A 14565-nucleotide genomic window follows, 5' to 3' on the forward strand; every position below is an offset into this window, starting at 1 on the left:
CAAGTTGGACTTCATCTTCAGGTGTGTATGTTCGCTTTTTTTTTTAAGTACATCTTTCTATGCACATGCATTTACAGAAAACAATAAGTGTAACACTATCTCCTTTTCTTCTTCCTACAGAAAATTGGGCTTGACTCATGTCATTATCAGTTGATCATGGAAACAGATTCTCTTGCAGGTATGTTTGGATTTCCTAGTAATGACAGGTTAGAGTCTATGATGAAAAACCTTTGTAGTTTCTTGTTGGTGTTAGAAATGTAATTTTTCTTCTAATGTTTCTGAAGACAGATTTAAAGTGTTGTTAACTTCTAGCTGCCAGTGCAAACCTTGAGATGTACTTTTCCTTCACATTTACAGAAACAATGGATTATTATCAGCCAGATATTTCACGATTAGCTGTGGTTTATTTGCCCAAATCTTCTCCAGGATTTTCTCCTCCACATTCCTGTAGCATGTGTATTTCACACAGCATGGTGCCTGCTTGTTGATGGCTCTGCCCTCCCTGATGTGCAAGCTGTTTCTCCCTAGTGTCCCTCATAGCTTCCCAGGTTGGCCTATGTCACAAAATATAGCTTGCTGCCCAATTTTCCCTCAATCACAAACACAAATAAAGCAGGACACGTCTGACATTCCAGATCTCATTTGTCCATCCTCAGCATATAGAAGGAGATGGGAGCAGTAGTGAGGATTAACTACATGGCCAGGAGAAACCAAAGAATGCCCCTTTGTTGTTGTAATTATTACTATTATTACTATTAAAATTATTATCTTAGTACCAGGGATTAAACACAGACGTGCTAAAACACTAACCCATATGCTCAGCATTTTTATATTTTATTTAGAGACAGGGTCTTGCTAAGTTTCTTAGGGACTTGCTAAGTTGCGGGGCTAACCTTGAAATTGGGATCCTTCTGTCTCAGCCTCTTGGGTAACTGGGATTTCCACAGTATCTATCTTTCACATCTATATGCTCATGAACTACTTTAAACTTCAGAGTTTGCTTTCCAGATGATATTTTGTTTCACTATGTGAAAACACAAATTAAATCAATTATTACATATGTGAGAAGCTTGGATGAAAGTAAATATATGCATTGTCCAGGAAAAATTTCTGCCAGAAATAAATACAAAATTTTCTAGAATAGGGGTGGGACTGTACCTCATTGTTAAAGAACTCATCTCACATGTGTGGGGTCCTGGACTTGATCCTTATCCTTGCAAGTCAAACAATTCCAGTATCAATTTTATGTATGGACCTCTGTTTTTAAATATGTATTTAGTTGTACATAAATATAATACCTTTATTTTGTTTATTTTTATGTGGTGCTGAAGTTGGAACCCAGTGCCTCACATGTGCTAGGCAAGCAGCCTACCACTGAGCCAGAACCCAAGCTCATGTGTGGACCTCTTAAGGCTGGAGAAATCACATTGCTTTCTGGTAGGAGGGAGGAAAATATGGACTCAAAGAAGACTCATATTTCAAGGATAGTTTGGATACTTATCCTTTAATAAATACCTTAAAGTGGAGTGTACCTAGATCTATTTTAATTATAGTTCTGTTTACACAAGGATTCCATGAATTGCAGTAGAAAAAAATTCATAGTGCATTCCTGCTAATATTTAATAACTGGACTTGGCTCACATAAGCCAAATTTTGACCTGGTAAGGAAAACATTTAAAATATATAGCTGTGTTGAAGGATTATAAAAGTCCTAAAATTCAATCAGTTTTCTCTGAACAGAGATTGTCAACAGACTAATATTCTGGTAATGTTTTAATCTCTCTGCTTTGGTGATAGAGGTTATCAGATATTAAAACTCTATGAAGACTACCAACTGACATAAATGAGAATCTGTACAATTTTGAAAAATAGAGCAAATCCATATGATAGTTCTTTGCAGGAAGGCTTCCCCTGTCTGTCACATATGCCTCATTCTGCTTCATGCAATGTATCTCCAGTAAATACATGATTAGAATGTGTTCAGTTTATTAGTGAGAAGAGCCTAGAAGTCTGGCTCATGGGATTCTCAAGGTTGAATGCTTCGCCTTTAAATGGAAGAACATATAGGTACATTAAAGCGATCTGACATCAGAGTTTGCAATTCTTAGCATTTTCTGTGAATACATTAACAAAATTACAAGTGTTCATAATAAGCCAGAATAAAGATAACATAAAACTAATATAAATATGCATTATCTAAGACATTGACTCTCTTCGCTTCAGAGGATTTTCTTTCCAATGCAAACCCCATGATTTTAATTTAACAAAAATGATATGGTTCTTAATATATTCCTGGCATGTAATCAAGATGATGTGTCCAAAGAAAAAAATAAATCACCCTTGCAGTAAGACATCACCATGTAAACCTACCCATCAGAGCAGGGAAAGATTTTCTACAACATGGTAATTTTTAAAGTATAAGTGAAAGTTTTGTACTTTGCATCAAATATAATCCAGTCAGAAGCCTTCCAGAGGGTGCCATGGATACTTGAATACTAGAGGGGGAAATGGGACACTGGGAAAGTCCATCAATTATCCTTATGGCAACAGTACAGCTGAGATTGATGAAATTTAATATTAATCATAATAAATATACCTTTACTTTTCTCCTATGTACTCCCTGATTCCTTACCCTACTAGATGGGAAAATACAACAAGCTGAATGGCATTATTCACATAAGAAACGCCTTTTACTCTGAGGTTGGAATTGGAATCTCGGCCAACACCATCCTTTTTCTGTTCCATCTCATCAAGTTCCTCTTTGACAACAGAATCAAGAAAACTGACACAATCATTGGTCTCTTTGCCCTAATCCACCTCCTGATGCTGCTCATCATGGGGTTCATAGCTACAGACAGTTTTACATCTCTGGGAGGTCTTTGGGATGACATCACATGTAAATCAGTCATCTACTTGTACAGGTTTCTGAGGGGCTTCTCCATTTCTGCCACTTGTCTGCTGAGTGTCCTTCAGGCCATCACCCTCAGTCCTAGAGGCTCTTGTTTGGCAAAGTTCAAATCTAGAACCTCACAGGACAGCCTGAGGTGGCTTCTATTCCTGTGGGTGTTCTACATGTCACTCAGCACTCACTTCTCCATCTCTGCTGTTGCCAACTCCACAGTGTCCTCACAGGGTATTGTATTTGTCAGTGATTCCTGCACTATTTTACCCATGACTTATTTCCTCAGGCATTTATTTTCCATACTGGGTGTATTTCAGGATATCTTTCTTATAGGGTTCATGGTGCTCTCAAGTGGGTACATGGTGACCCTTTTGTGCACGCATAGGAGGCAGTGCCAGCACCTTCACAGCACCAGCCTCTCTCCACAAGCCTCCCCAGAACAGAGGGCCACCAGGACCATCCTGTTGCTCATGTGTTTCTTTGTTCTCCTGTACTCTTTGGACTGCATCATATTCTCCTCAAGGATTATGTGGAACAATGACCCTGTTTGTCATTCTATCCAGATGATGGTGTCCAATGGCTATGCCACAATCAGTCCTTTGGTTTTCATCTGTACTGGAAAACAAAGTGTTGACTTTTTGAAATGTTTGTGGGGGAGGAGAGTAAATGTTTAGTCACTGCAAGATGGATAGATTCTCTGAATGAGCCACTGCACAGCTTGCAACAATTAATCATGGGGTGGTGTGTAAGTTCTCTGTGCTGGGTGAATAGATGAAGTGGGGTATTTTAAGTGATTACTTTGAAATGTGTCAGTGACAGATACATCCCTGGTTATTATCCAAATGGGTCCACAATAAACTAACAAGTTTTTATTTCTTTTTGATGTGCAAAACAGGGACCTGAGAGGTAAATATCACTTACATTATCTGTATTATTCCATATATTTGTAGATATGTGATAGATTGGAGCAGATTTCATAGGTCAATAGTCTCACTAATCTTTATTATGCCTACTATAATGTAAATGTCATACATTGCCAACTCATCTGTCAAGTGTCCTCTTATGAATATAACAAAATTTGGATACAGTGGCACAAAATTCTATTTGAACACCATTGTTCATGGTACCATTATCTATAATAGGCAATGGTGCAAATAGTCTGCTATCCACAGGCATATGAATGTATAAACATGTTATCTGGATATACCATGCAGTACCACTCAGTCAGCAACAGGAAGGACACTATGATCCATGGATAACCACAAATGAATCCAGTTATTATTTCAAGAGAACTGTCACTCAAAAAACTCAACACTGAGTAAATTTACATACAGAGAGTGAAATTTTGGGTACTATAATTTTTGAGTACAGAATATAGAATGGCATTTTCCAGCAGCTGAGGAAGGAGTACAGAGGGGAATTCTTATTTAATTGATAGAGAGATAGTTTAGGAAGAAGAAAACTGGGGAGACGGTGGAGATAATGCATGCACATTAATGTGCTTAATGCCACTGATCTGTACTCTTAAGCGTGGTTAAATGGTAAATGTTATCTTTTCTGTATTTGATCATAATAAAATGTTTCAATGACTTTATAGGCAATGGTGCTAAAATTATTTTATCAAATTACAAATGGAAGTGAAAGAATTCTTGAAGTTCCAAAATATAATTTTGCATTTATTTGAAAACATTGATGTAAAACTGTGCCAAATAAGCCATGCATGGTGACTGTAATCCTAGTGGCTGGGGAAGCTGAGGCAGGGGATCATTATTCAACATCAGTCTCAGCAATTTAGTGAGGACCTAAGAAACACAGTGAAACCCTGTCTCTAAATGAAATTTTGAAAAATGGCTGGGGATGTGGTATGTGGTTTAGTGTTTAAGTGTCCCCTGATAGCCTTACCAAGAAGTTGTCAAATTACTTCCACTTCAGTCCCCTGTCAAGGTCTACTCAGGCCACAAGGGGATAGGGACCCCTCAAACTAGCAAAAAGATAAAAGGGAGCCCACAACAGCCCCATTAATGCCACAGACACTTGAGGCCTTTGCTGCAGGAGGATCCCAGGTCCTGAGCAATTTAGGCAGCTGCTAGGGAATCTGCAGCACTGCATTAAGACATAACAGAAGCCCAGTCATTGAAGTCCTCCCTCCACCCACAGTGAGGCTCCCACCAGAGCAAGTGCATCAAGAAGGGAATTGCAAGGTCCTGCAGAGTGAGAGCAGGTACAGTGTGATGCGTGTACATACATGTATTGTATCATCAATGCCCCCTTGTGTATGATTACCACGCACCAATAGAAACAGGGATTCATCACCACCAGATTACTTCCAGAAGAAATGTCTGAAACTCCTAGATCTTGAACTAAAGTAATGATACTAATCACCATGGAAATTTGAAATTATGTCTTTGATCCATTAGGGGTTGTCTTTTATATTTTATTTATATTTTTACAGAGGAAAAGAGAGATCAGTGTGAAGTATTAATCTTCTTCATATAGACATCCAGTTAACAAAGCAGCCATCACTGACAATACTGTTCTTTCAATGTTATATTTCTTGAAGTCTTTTTGTGAATCCTTTGACTATAGACTATTGATGCATGGATTATTTCTGGTATCTCTACTGTGATATGCAAAATCTAACATAAAAATATATAAACAGATATATATAATATATGTAAGTATATGTGAATATACACAATATATACATACAGAATGGTATTGGTATAAAAACATATACATGCATTTGCTTAAATGTACATATATTTACATATATATGTATATTTATATATACATATAAATGTTTTTATGACAATATCATGTTTTTGATTAACTAAGTGTAGAATTGAAAATATGAAACTAAGAAAAGAAAACAGGAAGAACCTTTCAAGATATTAGTACCATGAGGTCAGTTATATTCAGGATACACCCACAAGCAAGATAAACAAAAACAAAAATAGTCAAAGGGGAGAAAATCAAACTCCAAAGAAACACAGCAAAGGAAACAATGAACAGAATACGGGACAACCTGCAGAATGGCAGACGATTTTGGGGTACCACAGATTTGGTAAAAGATAAATATATTGAAAGATAATGACCACATAAATAACAACAAAGTCATTCAGTTGAAAAATAGGCAAAGGGAACAGTGACCTCACCCATGCCACCTGCCCCAAGGACAGCAACCTTGCCCATGCCGAGGAGAGAGAACACACTATGGTTCCCATGGTGTCTATGTCAACCACCATTGTGGGATTCTGCAGCCTCTACCACAGCCCCCACACATGTGGTAGCCTCTACCTTAGAACCACAGGCAACTGTCTGCTACCACACCTGCCAAAGTGCTGCATATTTGAATAGGCAGCCCAATGCCGCCTCATGGCTCACCCTGCAGTCCTACCCCTTAAAGTTGCCACCTCCATCCTAGATCACCTCCAATGCCATCCTGGGATACCTGTGCTGCCTGCCACCACCTTTAGTTTGGGCAGGTCCCACTCTGGGACACTGACCAGGGCCTGGAAGCCCAACATCAAGGTACCTACAGGTTTGGTGCTCTTGCTGCCTACAACTAGGGTCACAACCACTTCTACCTACAGATAACAGCCAGGAACTGGAAGATCATTTCCAAGGTCCCTACTGGCTTGGTTACACCTGAGAGTCATGATTTCTCATCTCTCCTGCTAAGAGTCAACTTCTACTTATTTCTCTTTCACTCTACCTATGATCTAATACCTCTATATTCTCACCTTCTAACTCATAAACATCACATCCTACACTGACCCCATATTCTCTTTGTCCACCATTAGAAACTGTAGACACTATTCCAAACCCACTGTTTTTATTGCAGATAATAATTTAATGCATCATGTGAAAAGCACTAGTAAAAGTCAATCAAATCAAGACATGGTTCTTTGATAAGGAAACAAATTTGAAATCTTCCATGTAGAATGACTAAGAGAACAAAAGGGAAGACAAAATCAGAAATTAAAGAGGAAACATTACAACTGATGCCACAAGAATTATAGGAACCATAAAAGGGTGCTGTGAACAATTACACACCAACTGAACCATAACTATATAAAAACAGATAAATCCCTAGACAAATATAGCTGCAAAACATTGAAGAATAAAAAATTAAAACTTTAATGCAAAAATAATAAATGAGAAGATTGAACTAGTCACACAAAACAGCACCACCCATTAAAAAATTAGTCCAGGACCACATGACTCCATGACAGAAGGCTTTTACATTTTAAAAAAATTAACACAAAATGACCTAAAATCCTCCAAACCATGGAAGAAACATTTCCACACTCATTGTATAAGGACAATACATGTGTACACCAACATCAGGAAACACAATGAGGAAAGGAAACTACAGGACAATCCACCTGATGAACATAGATGGAATATGCTTGAGAAAAATGAGAGCAGATTGAAGGCATCATACGTCACTAATGCCTGGGATTTATCCATGGAGACAGGATGGCTGAGTGTGTGCAGATCGATTATACTGACACCCAAAACTAAGTTAGTGAAGAACTGAAGTTACACAACCATCTCAACAGATGCAAAGAAAGCATTTCACACACAGAAAAACCCTTTTACAATAAACACTGTCAACAAAGAAGGTAGAGAAGGAGCTTACCTAAACACAAGAAAGGCCATCGATTGAAAACCCACAGTCAAAGGCATACTTAATGGTGAAATATTGAAATGATTTTATATATGATCAGGCATGAGGGAACAAAGTCCACTCTTACCACTTTTAGTGTGCACATCCCTGAAAGTTCTTGCTAGAGTGAAAAATCTAGAAAAAAAATAAGGCATACAAATTGGAAGAAGTAAAATTGTCTTTGTGGTAACATGGACATATACATACAAACACTAAAAACTCCACAAAATATTCTTTTAGGATTATTATGTGAATTCAGCAGAATACAAAAGCAATATTCCTAAAATTTTGTTTTGTTGCTTTACAATTGTCACAAAATATATGAAAAGAAAATTTAGAAAACAATTCCTGCAGCAATACCATAATGAAGAGCAAAATATTGTAGAATAAACTTGACTAGGGAAGGGAAACACTTGTACACTGAAAATTATAATGATGGAAAAATTAAAGCAAATGAGAATAAGATGAAAGAAGCATCATGTTCACAGATGTGGAGAATAAATATTAAATATCCATACAAGCAAAGTTATGTGCAGAGCAGATGCATTTCCTCCCAAATACCAGTGATTTATTTTACAGGAATAAGAAATCTAGGGGGCATTCCTCAAAATCAAAGAACAGTTGGCAGAGTAGATGAAGGGGACTGAGGGAGATTGAGAAGGAAAGGGATAATGAAGGAATGGTGGTGTTTCAGTGAGCTTTTCTCTGCTCTGACTAAAAGATCTAACCAGAACAATTTTAAAGGAGGAAAAGTTTATTTGAGGGCTCACAGTTTCAGAAGTCTTAGTCCATAGAAGGCCAGCTCCACTCCTTGGGTTTGGAGGTGAAGCAAACATCATGGCAGAAGAGGGTGGCAGAGGGAAGCAGCTTGCTTCACCAGGAAGCAGGGAGAAAGTCCACTTGCCAGATACAAATATGTACCCCAAAGCCATGTCCAATTCCCACCTCCATTAGCCACACACTACCGCTTCAGTTACCACTCAGTTAATCCCTATAAGGGGGTTAAATCACTGATTGGATTAAGGCTCTTATAATCCAATCATTTCTCCTCTGAACCTTCTTGCATTGTCTCACACATGAGCTTTTGGGGACACCTCATATCTAAACAATAAAAAGTGGAATGAATTTGACCTAACTTTCCTATGTACGTATACAAATATACCAGTGAATCTCACCAATGTGTATATTCGCAAGACACTAACTATTAAAACAAAAACAAGTAGCAGAAAGAACACAGCAAAGAGAACATGGGGAGTAAGGAGAGGAGTGAAGAAACTGAATCAGAGCAAATTATAGTCTATGCTTTTATAATTATGCCAAAATGAATACCACTGTTATGTTAAAACTACAGAGAACCAATAAGAATTGGAAAGAAATGAGAGAAATATAGCTTTTAGCTGAAGTTAAAAAAAAAAGACTTAAAATTCCATGAGAGTCCTATCAACACAGATTTTGGAATATTTTATTTTGATAATGTTTTATCTCTATTTTCACTGGGACAGAAGTCATCATTATTAAAAGAATTGGATTAAGTATCCCAAGTCAAATGTATGAAGAACTGCATAATAACAAAAAAGTACAGCCAGTATTTCTAGAGCTCATGATGTACAAGAAATGTTTCCAAGCTTGGCATGTGTTGCTTAGTCATTATTTCTCACACAGTATCTCCAGCTTCAAACCTGTTTCTTACATAAGATGATGGGATCTCATTGCACCAGGGTGTGCAGGGTCACACACATATTAAGTGGCAGATCAGATATGTACATTCAAGTAGTCTCAATTAATTCTCCACATTTATCAATATTTCCTGTGTTAACATGTTAAGAATATGTTGACTGGCAATAAATCAATTACAACAAAGATAACACTGAAATGGTATAACCAATTCCACATGTAATCCAATGAGGTGATTTTCACTTTTTCACCTGCCCAAACCCAGTCCAATGACCATTCTCTAGGAGTCACAATATTCCACATTAAGTTCTATGCTTTTTTCTAAAACCTATCTCTAGTTACTAGCTGGCAAATATGGCAACTTATCAGAGATTTCTGTGGCCACACCTTAGGAAAATGCAACTTTGCAGAATGAGCTCATCCACATCTCAGAGAGCACAATTGCTAATACCATCACTGTCATTTCATATCATCCTCCTTGGTCATTAGAGGGAATCTATATCTACTGTCTGTTCTCCTCCAACTCACATTCTGGTGTAACTCATCAAATAGGCTTCTGTTCCCACCACTTAGGAGACTCTCAGGGAACTCTGCAGTGTCAAATCTCACGGTCCCCTCTTGTCCACTTTTGAAATGGTCTGCAGCACATGGAGACCCCACTTTTATTATTTATACCCTCTGCCCTCAGAAATCCATGTTTTTACATTTATCTTATTTTCCATTTCCCAAACTGAATGCCCTCATATCTGATGGACCCCCCTTACCCCACCTCTTGCTCATTTTCTGAGTGGTCTTCAGAACATGGGGATTCACCTTTTTTAAGAAGTCATATGCTCTCAAAAATCCAGAGTGATACATTTATCTAGTTTTCTATCCCCCTGTCTGGAGGCCCTTCCTCTTTCTCCTTCATAGATTTCTCTTCTGCTCCATTTTTACATATAGATGTGAAACACGGCTCAGAGGCTCCACATACTTTACCATCTGCATGCTCGTACTAACTGGCCACACTTGATCACATGGTCCTAAGTACCATGGGTTCTATCTCACCTGCAAACCTGTCCACATGAATATCTAACAGGTATTGAAGTTTTAACAATGATAAACAAAAGCCTTCTCCAAAAACATTATTTTCAGTCCCATGTCTCCTATCTGATCTGTACAGTATAGGGATTACTAACACCCTAGATATAATAGCCAGAAATTCAAGAATCATCTTTGAATAAACATCAGCAAACCTAGCTTAATCTCCAGTAAAGATTATATATATTACAGATCCAAATAATTCTACTCTGCTATTATATAGTCAGGCTAGCATTTTATACAACACACTTTTTTTTTGGTACTGGGAATTGAAACCAGGGGTAGTTAAATACTGAGTCACATGCTCAGCCCTTTTTAAATGTTTAATTTAGACATGGATTCTCACTAATTTCCTAAGGGCTTAGCTAAGTTTTTGAGCAATCTTTGAACTCACCGTTCTCTGGCCTCAGCCTCCTACCCCACTGGGATGACAGGGTTGTGCCACCACGCCTGCACAATATACATTCTTTTGAAACACATGTGCACAGGGGCAAGTTCTGCTAGGTGCTCACAAATCTTTACATAAGTCTGCACTTCCCAGTATCACTCATCTTATTTAAGGACCATGTGACTGAGATCTGGGTTTTGGATATGGAAAAGGATATTTGTCCTTCAGCTGAGGAGCTCACTTGGGGGGCAAATGTCCTACTAAATCTTCCTTCCAAGCAGGGAATGAAGATTTGACAACACCCACCATTTGGGACCAGAACCTGAGACACTTTCCAGGGCAGCTGTGCCCAGCCCAATACCAAACTCATAAGGCTGCACAGCTGATGAGAGAAATTTTTTATGTTAAGCAACTGAAATGTGGGTGCTTTTCTTCCCTGCAACCAGCAAGAACTCTAACAGTGAACCACCATAAACCACATGCAGAGATTGAGTCACTGAAAAGTCAGACGCCCCTCTAAAGGTCCTTGAAATGGTGGGGTGGACAGTGAGCTTCAGTACAGTCTGCAGTAATTTTTTTTTAACCACATAAGGGAGTTTATTAAGCAAATAGAGTGTCTTCCTGCAGGGTAGGAGAGAAAATGAGAGGAAAAGAAAAGAAAAAAGAAACGGTGTGCATGAGAGAGAGTGTGAAAGGTGAGAAGGAGAAAGAAGGAGAGTTGGAAAAAGCAAGAGCTGCAGTGAATTTTTTAAACATGGTTAAGAAATATGTCTTTCAGACACAGGAAAATCAATCAAAAGACAATGCCTGCCTCCCCCTCCTCTTCCTGCTGAAGCACAGTCAGTACCTCAGTCAACAGACACTTACCAGCACCTGTCAGTCACGTGCACCAGGCACCCAGAGGCTGCTGACTTGTGTTCACCTAGAGCACCACATCAAGGGAAGGCACCAGCAAGCCAGAGGCACACCCACCTGCAGGGGACAGAGGGCTGAAATGACATTTTGCTCTCAAGGTGCCAATGCCTTTAGTTTGGTAGAGACCCAGGGTGTGTAGGGGGTGGACAGGCTCCTCTGTGAGTTTGATCTTGACCCACAAAACTGACACAGCCCAGTGCTCAACATGCCCTGGGATGCCTGAGCAAGAATCAAGTGGGGCTGAAACACAATCAAGTTCAACTCACAAACTGTGAACTCAAATGCACATTTGGGTCCATGAGGAGGGAGGTGGGCCTTTTCCACAGCACCCCAGTGTGTTGTGTGCTCTAACAGGAGCCTGTCTTTCCTGGCCCAGAAACAAGTCTTCAAATGTATTTTATACAACATCTGGCTGACTTCTCCAAACACCATGAAGCAGAGATCATCAGCACCATTTTACAAATGAAGAAACTGAGGCAGAGACATGGAAAAGACCAAAGACTGGAGGAGACACCCTTAAAATGAACTCTCAGGTCCCAGAGATTTTCTCTAGGCCTGGGTTTCTGGAAGAACCCAACAAGACAGGAGGCATTTTCCCCATGACAATCTTAAATTCATCTGAATAAACAGAGGCTCCATATATAAAAGTGCTATACAATACATCACATGGCCACACATTTAAATTTTAAAAGCAGAGGTAAACCAGGTGTGTTGGTGTATGCCTGTAATCCCACCAGCTCAGGGGTCTGAGGTAGGAGGATTGTGAATTCAAACCCAGTCTCACCAACTTAGAGAGACCCTCTTTCAAATTAAAATATTAAAAAAAGGCTGGGGATGTGGCTCTGTAGATTAGCATTCCTAGTTTCAATCCCTGTTACAAAAAGAAAACAAAAAATGTGAGCCTAAAAAAAAACCCACTATTTTAATCATTTCAATAATGTCCTCACCCTAAAAGGTTGTCTTTGCAGAAAAGTCATCTATGAAATGTGGCATGTCCCTTTGCGTCCTGCTAAGCAAAACCAGGTGACATGCACCATTTTCATTTTGGATGCAGTTGAACTTTATGATCCCTCCTAAGATAGCGAGGAGTACAGAGGCTCACACAATTGAGATAAAAGAAATTTTTTTGCTAAATCAGAGGAGAAGAGTTGATTTTTAAGTAGTATTAGCTTTGGTAGAAAAGTAATGGGACTCTTCGGGTGGGGGTTGGGGGAGAAGGGGAATCTTTCTGATTGAATTCTATTTCTTGGCTTAAGAAAATCTGAGCCCAGCAAAGACAAGGCAGTGCCCCCAACATTGGCAAAGAGTCTAGAAGCATCTCAGTAATGACGGTTGCAGGAAGAGATCATGGCTGAATTCAGACCCTAATCTTACTTGGAAATCTAAGTATGTGTTTTACTGTCCAGGAAAATGATGGACCTAAAACACTGGGTAGAGAGCTTAATAACACTCCCTTTCATAGTGGGACCATTAATTCAGTACATAAAATCCACTGAATTATACTAAAAGTAGTGGCTGCTCTTAAGATTAATATTAAAAGGCTTTCCAGTAACCAAGTCAGTGAACAGGTAATCCAAAACTGATGTGATTCAGTTTTTTTAAATACTGTTTTTATTTGATGATGAACCATTATTTTATTTATTTATTTCTATGTGGTGCTGAGAATCAAACCCAGTGCCTCACACAAGCTTGGCAAGTGCTTTGCCACTGAGCCACAACCCCAGTCTTTCGGTTAGTTTTATGTACACTTCTAGTGCCACCTGCTGTCTGAAAAAGAGCTTAACACTTTTTAAAAACATTTTGTATTAGTTGTAGGTGGACACAATACCTTTAATTTTATTTTTATGCAGTGCGGAGGATTGAACCCAGGGCCTCCCGCATGCTAGGCGAGCTCTGTACCCTGAGCCACAACCCCAGCCCCAGCTTAGCTCTTCTAACAGTGAAAATATATCACATCAAGCACAGGTCGTGCCAGGAGGCATGTGTTGACAGGTGTTCATGAACGTTTGGGGGATTCTGGGAATGAACCTGGAGAAGAAAGTCAAGTTCAGCTTCTGAAGGAGACCTTTATCTCACCGGTAGGAAAGGGAAGCCAGGTAACCTGATGGTATGTCTTAGAATAATCCAGCAGTGGAAAAATCGCCATGGATCTATCAGATCAGATGCCCAAAGGAGTCGGGACCCATTTAGTGCCTGTGCAGTTCAGGCGCCATCTAATGTCTAACGACATTTTTGTCTGAATTCTTGGGATAGATCAAAGGCACAGCAGCCCCTTCCAGAAGGGCAGCAGGGATTCCTGGCTGATTTGTTTTACTTGTGTTCTGTTTATAACCGAGCCTGGTACATGATAATTTTTAACATAAGAGAAAAAGGAGAATATTTTCCCAAATGTACGTCTTCATGCGACACTGTCTAAACCTTGGTCCCCACCCCACCCATTGCTCACCCGTCCTTTAGAGAATCATGAAGTTGGTCTTGGCCTCACACCAGCCCGAGAGGCAGGCATCCTTCCTGGTCCTGCTTTGCAGATACAGCGAGTCCCCAGGGGCAGGGGTCAAGGTCACCTCCCCATCCATGCTTCTCCCTGCACAGGCACCAGGAAGCTCCTGCCCATGGGTGAGGTGCACTGAGGGATCCAGAGCAGGCTACAGTGAGTGACAGCTGGCCACACGCTTACACTCTGGACTCCAGGCCTCACTGTCTACACAGCAGGAACCAGGATGTGTCTCTGTGAACCTGTCACACCGTCTACACAGCAGGCACCAGGATAAGTCCCTGTGAACATGCTGGGGCAAAGGTCACTCCCAGAACCAACTCTCAGGCAACATCCACACGACCCCTCCCAGAAGCCCGACTGACCCCAACCTACCTGAATTCACGGAAGTCCACTGCAGGCCGGAGAGATGGAGAGACTAAGGCTGCCCGGTCCTCAGC

At 39.8% G+C, this 14565-nt stretch overlaps 1 protein-coding gene across 1 annotated transcript; it reads left to right on the forward strand.

The window, feature by feature from the left end:
• The first annotated feature begins 2640 nt into the window (after window positions 1–2640).
• Window positions 2641–3576, forward strand: LOC124971181 (vomeronasal type-1 receptor 90-like). Its single transcript, XM_047534967.1, has one exon. It carries the CDS (start codon window positions 2641–2643, stop codon window positions 3574–3576), a length of 936 nt encoding a protein of 311 aa, XP_047390923.1.
• Window positions 3577–14565: the final 10989 nt, after the last annotated feature.

Source organism: Sciurus carolinensis, chromosome 19 (assembly GCF_902686445.1).
Source record: "Sciurus carolinensis chromosome 19, mSciCar1.2, whole genome shotgun sequence".
In the NCBI taxonomy this organism is placed as follows: domain Eukaryota; kingdom Metazoa; phylum Chordata; class Mammalia; order Rodentia; family Sciuridae; genus Sciurus; species Sciurus carolinensis.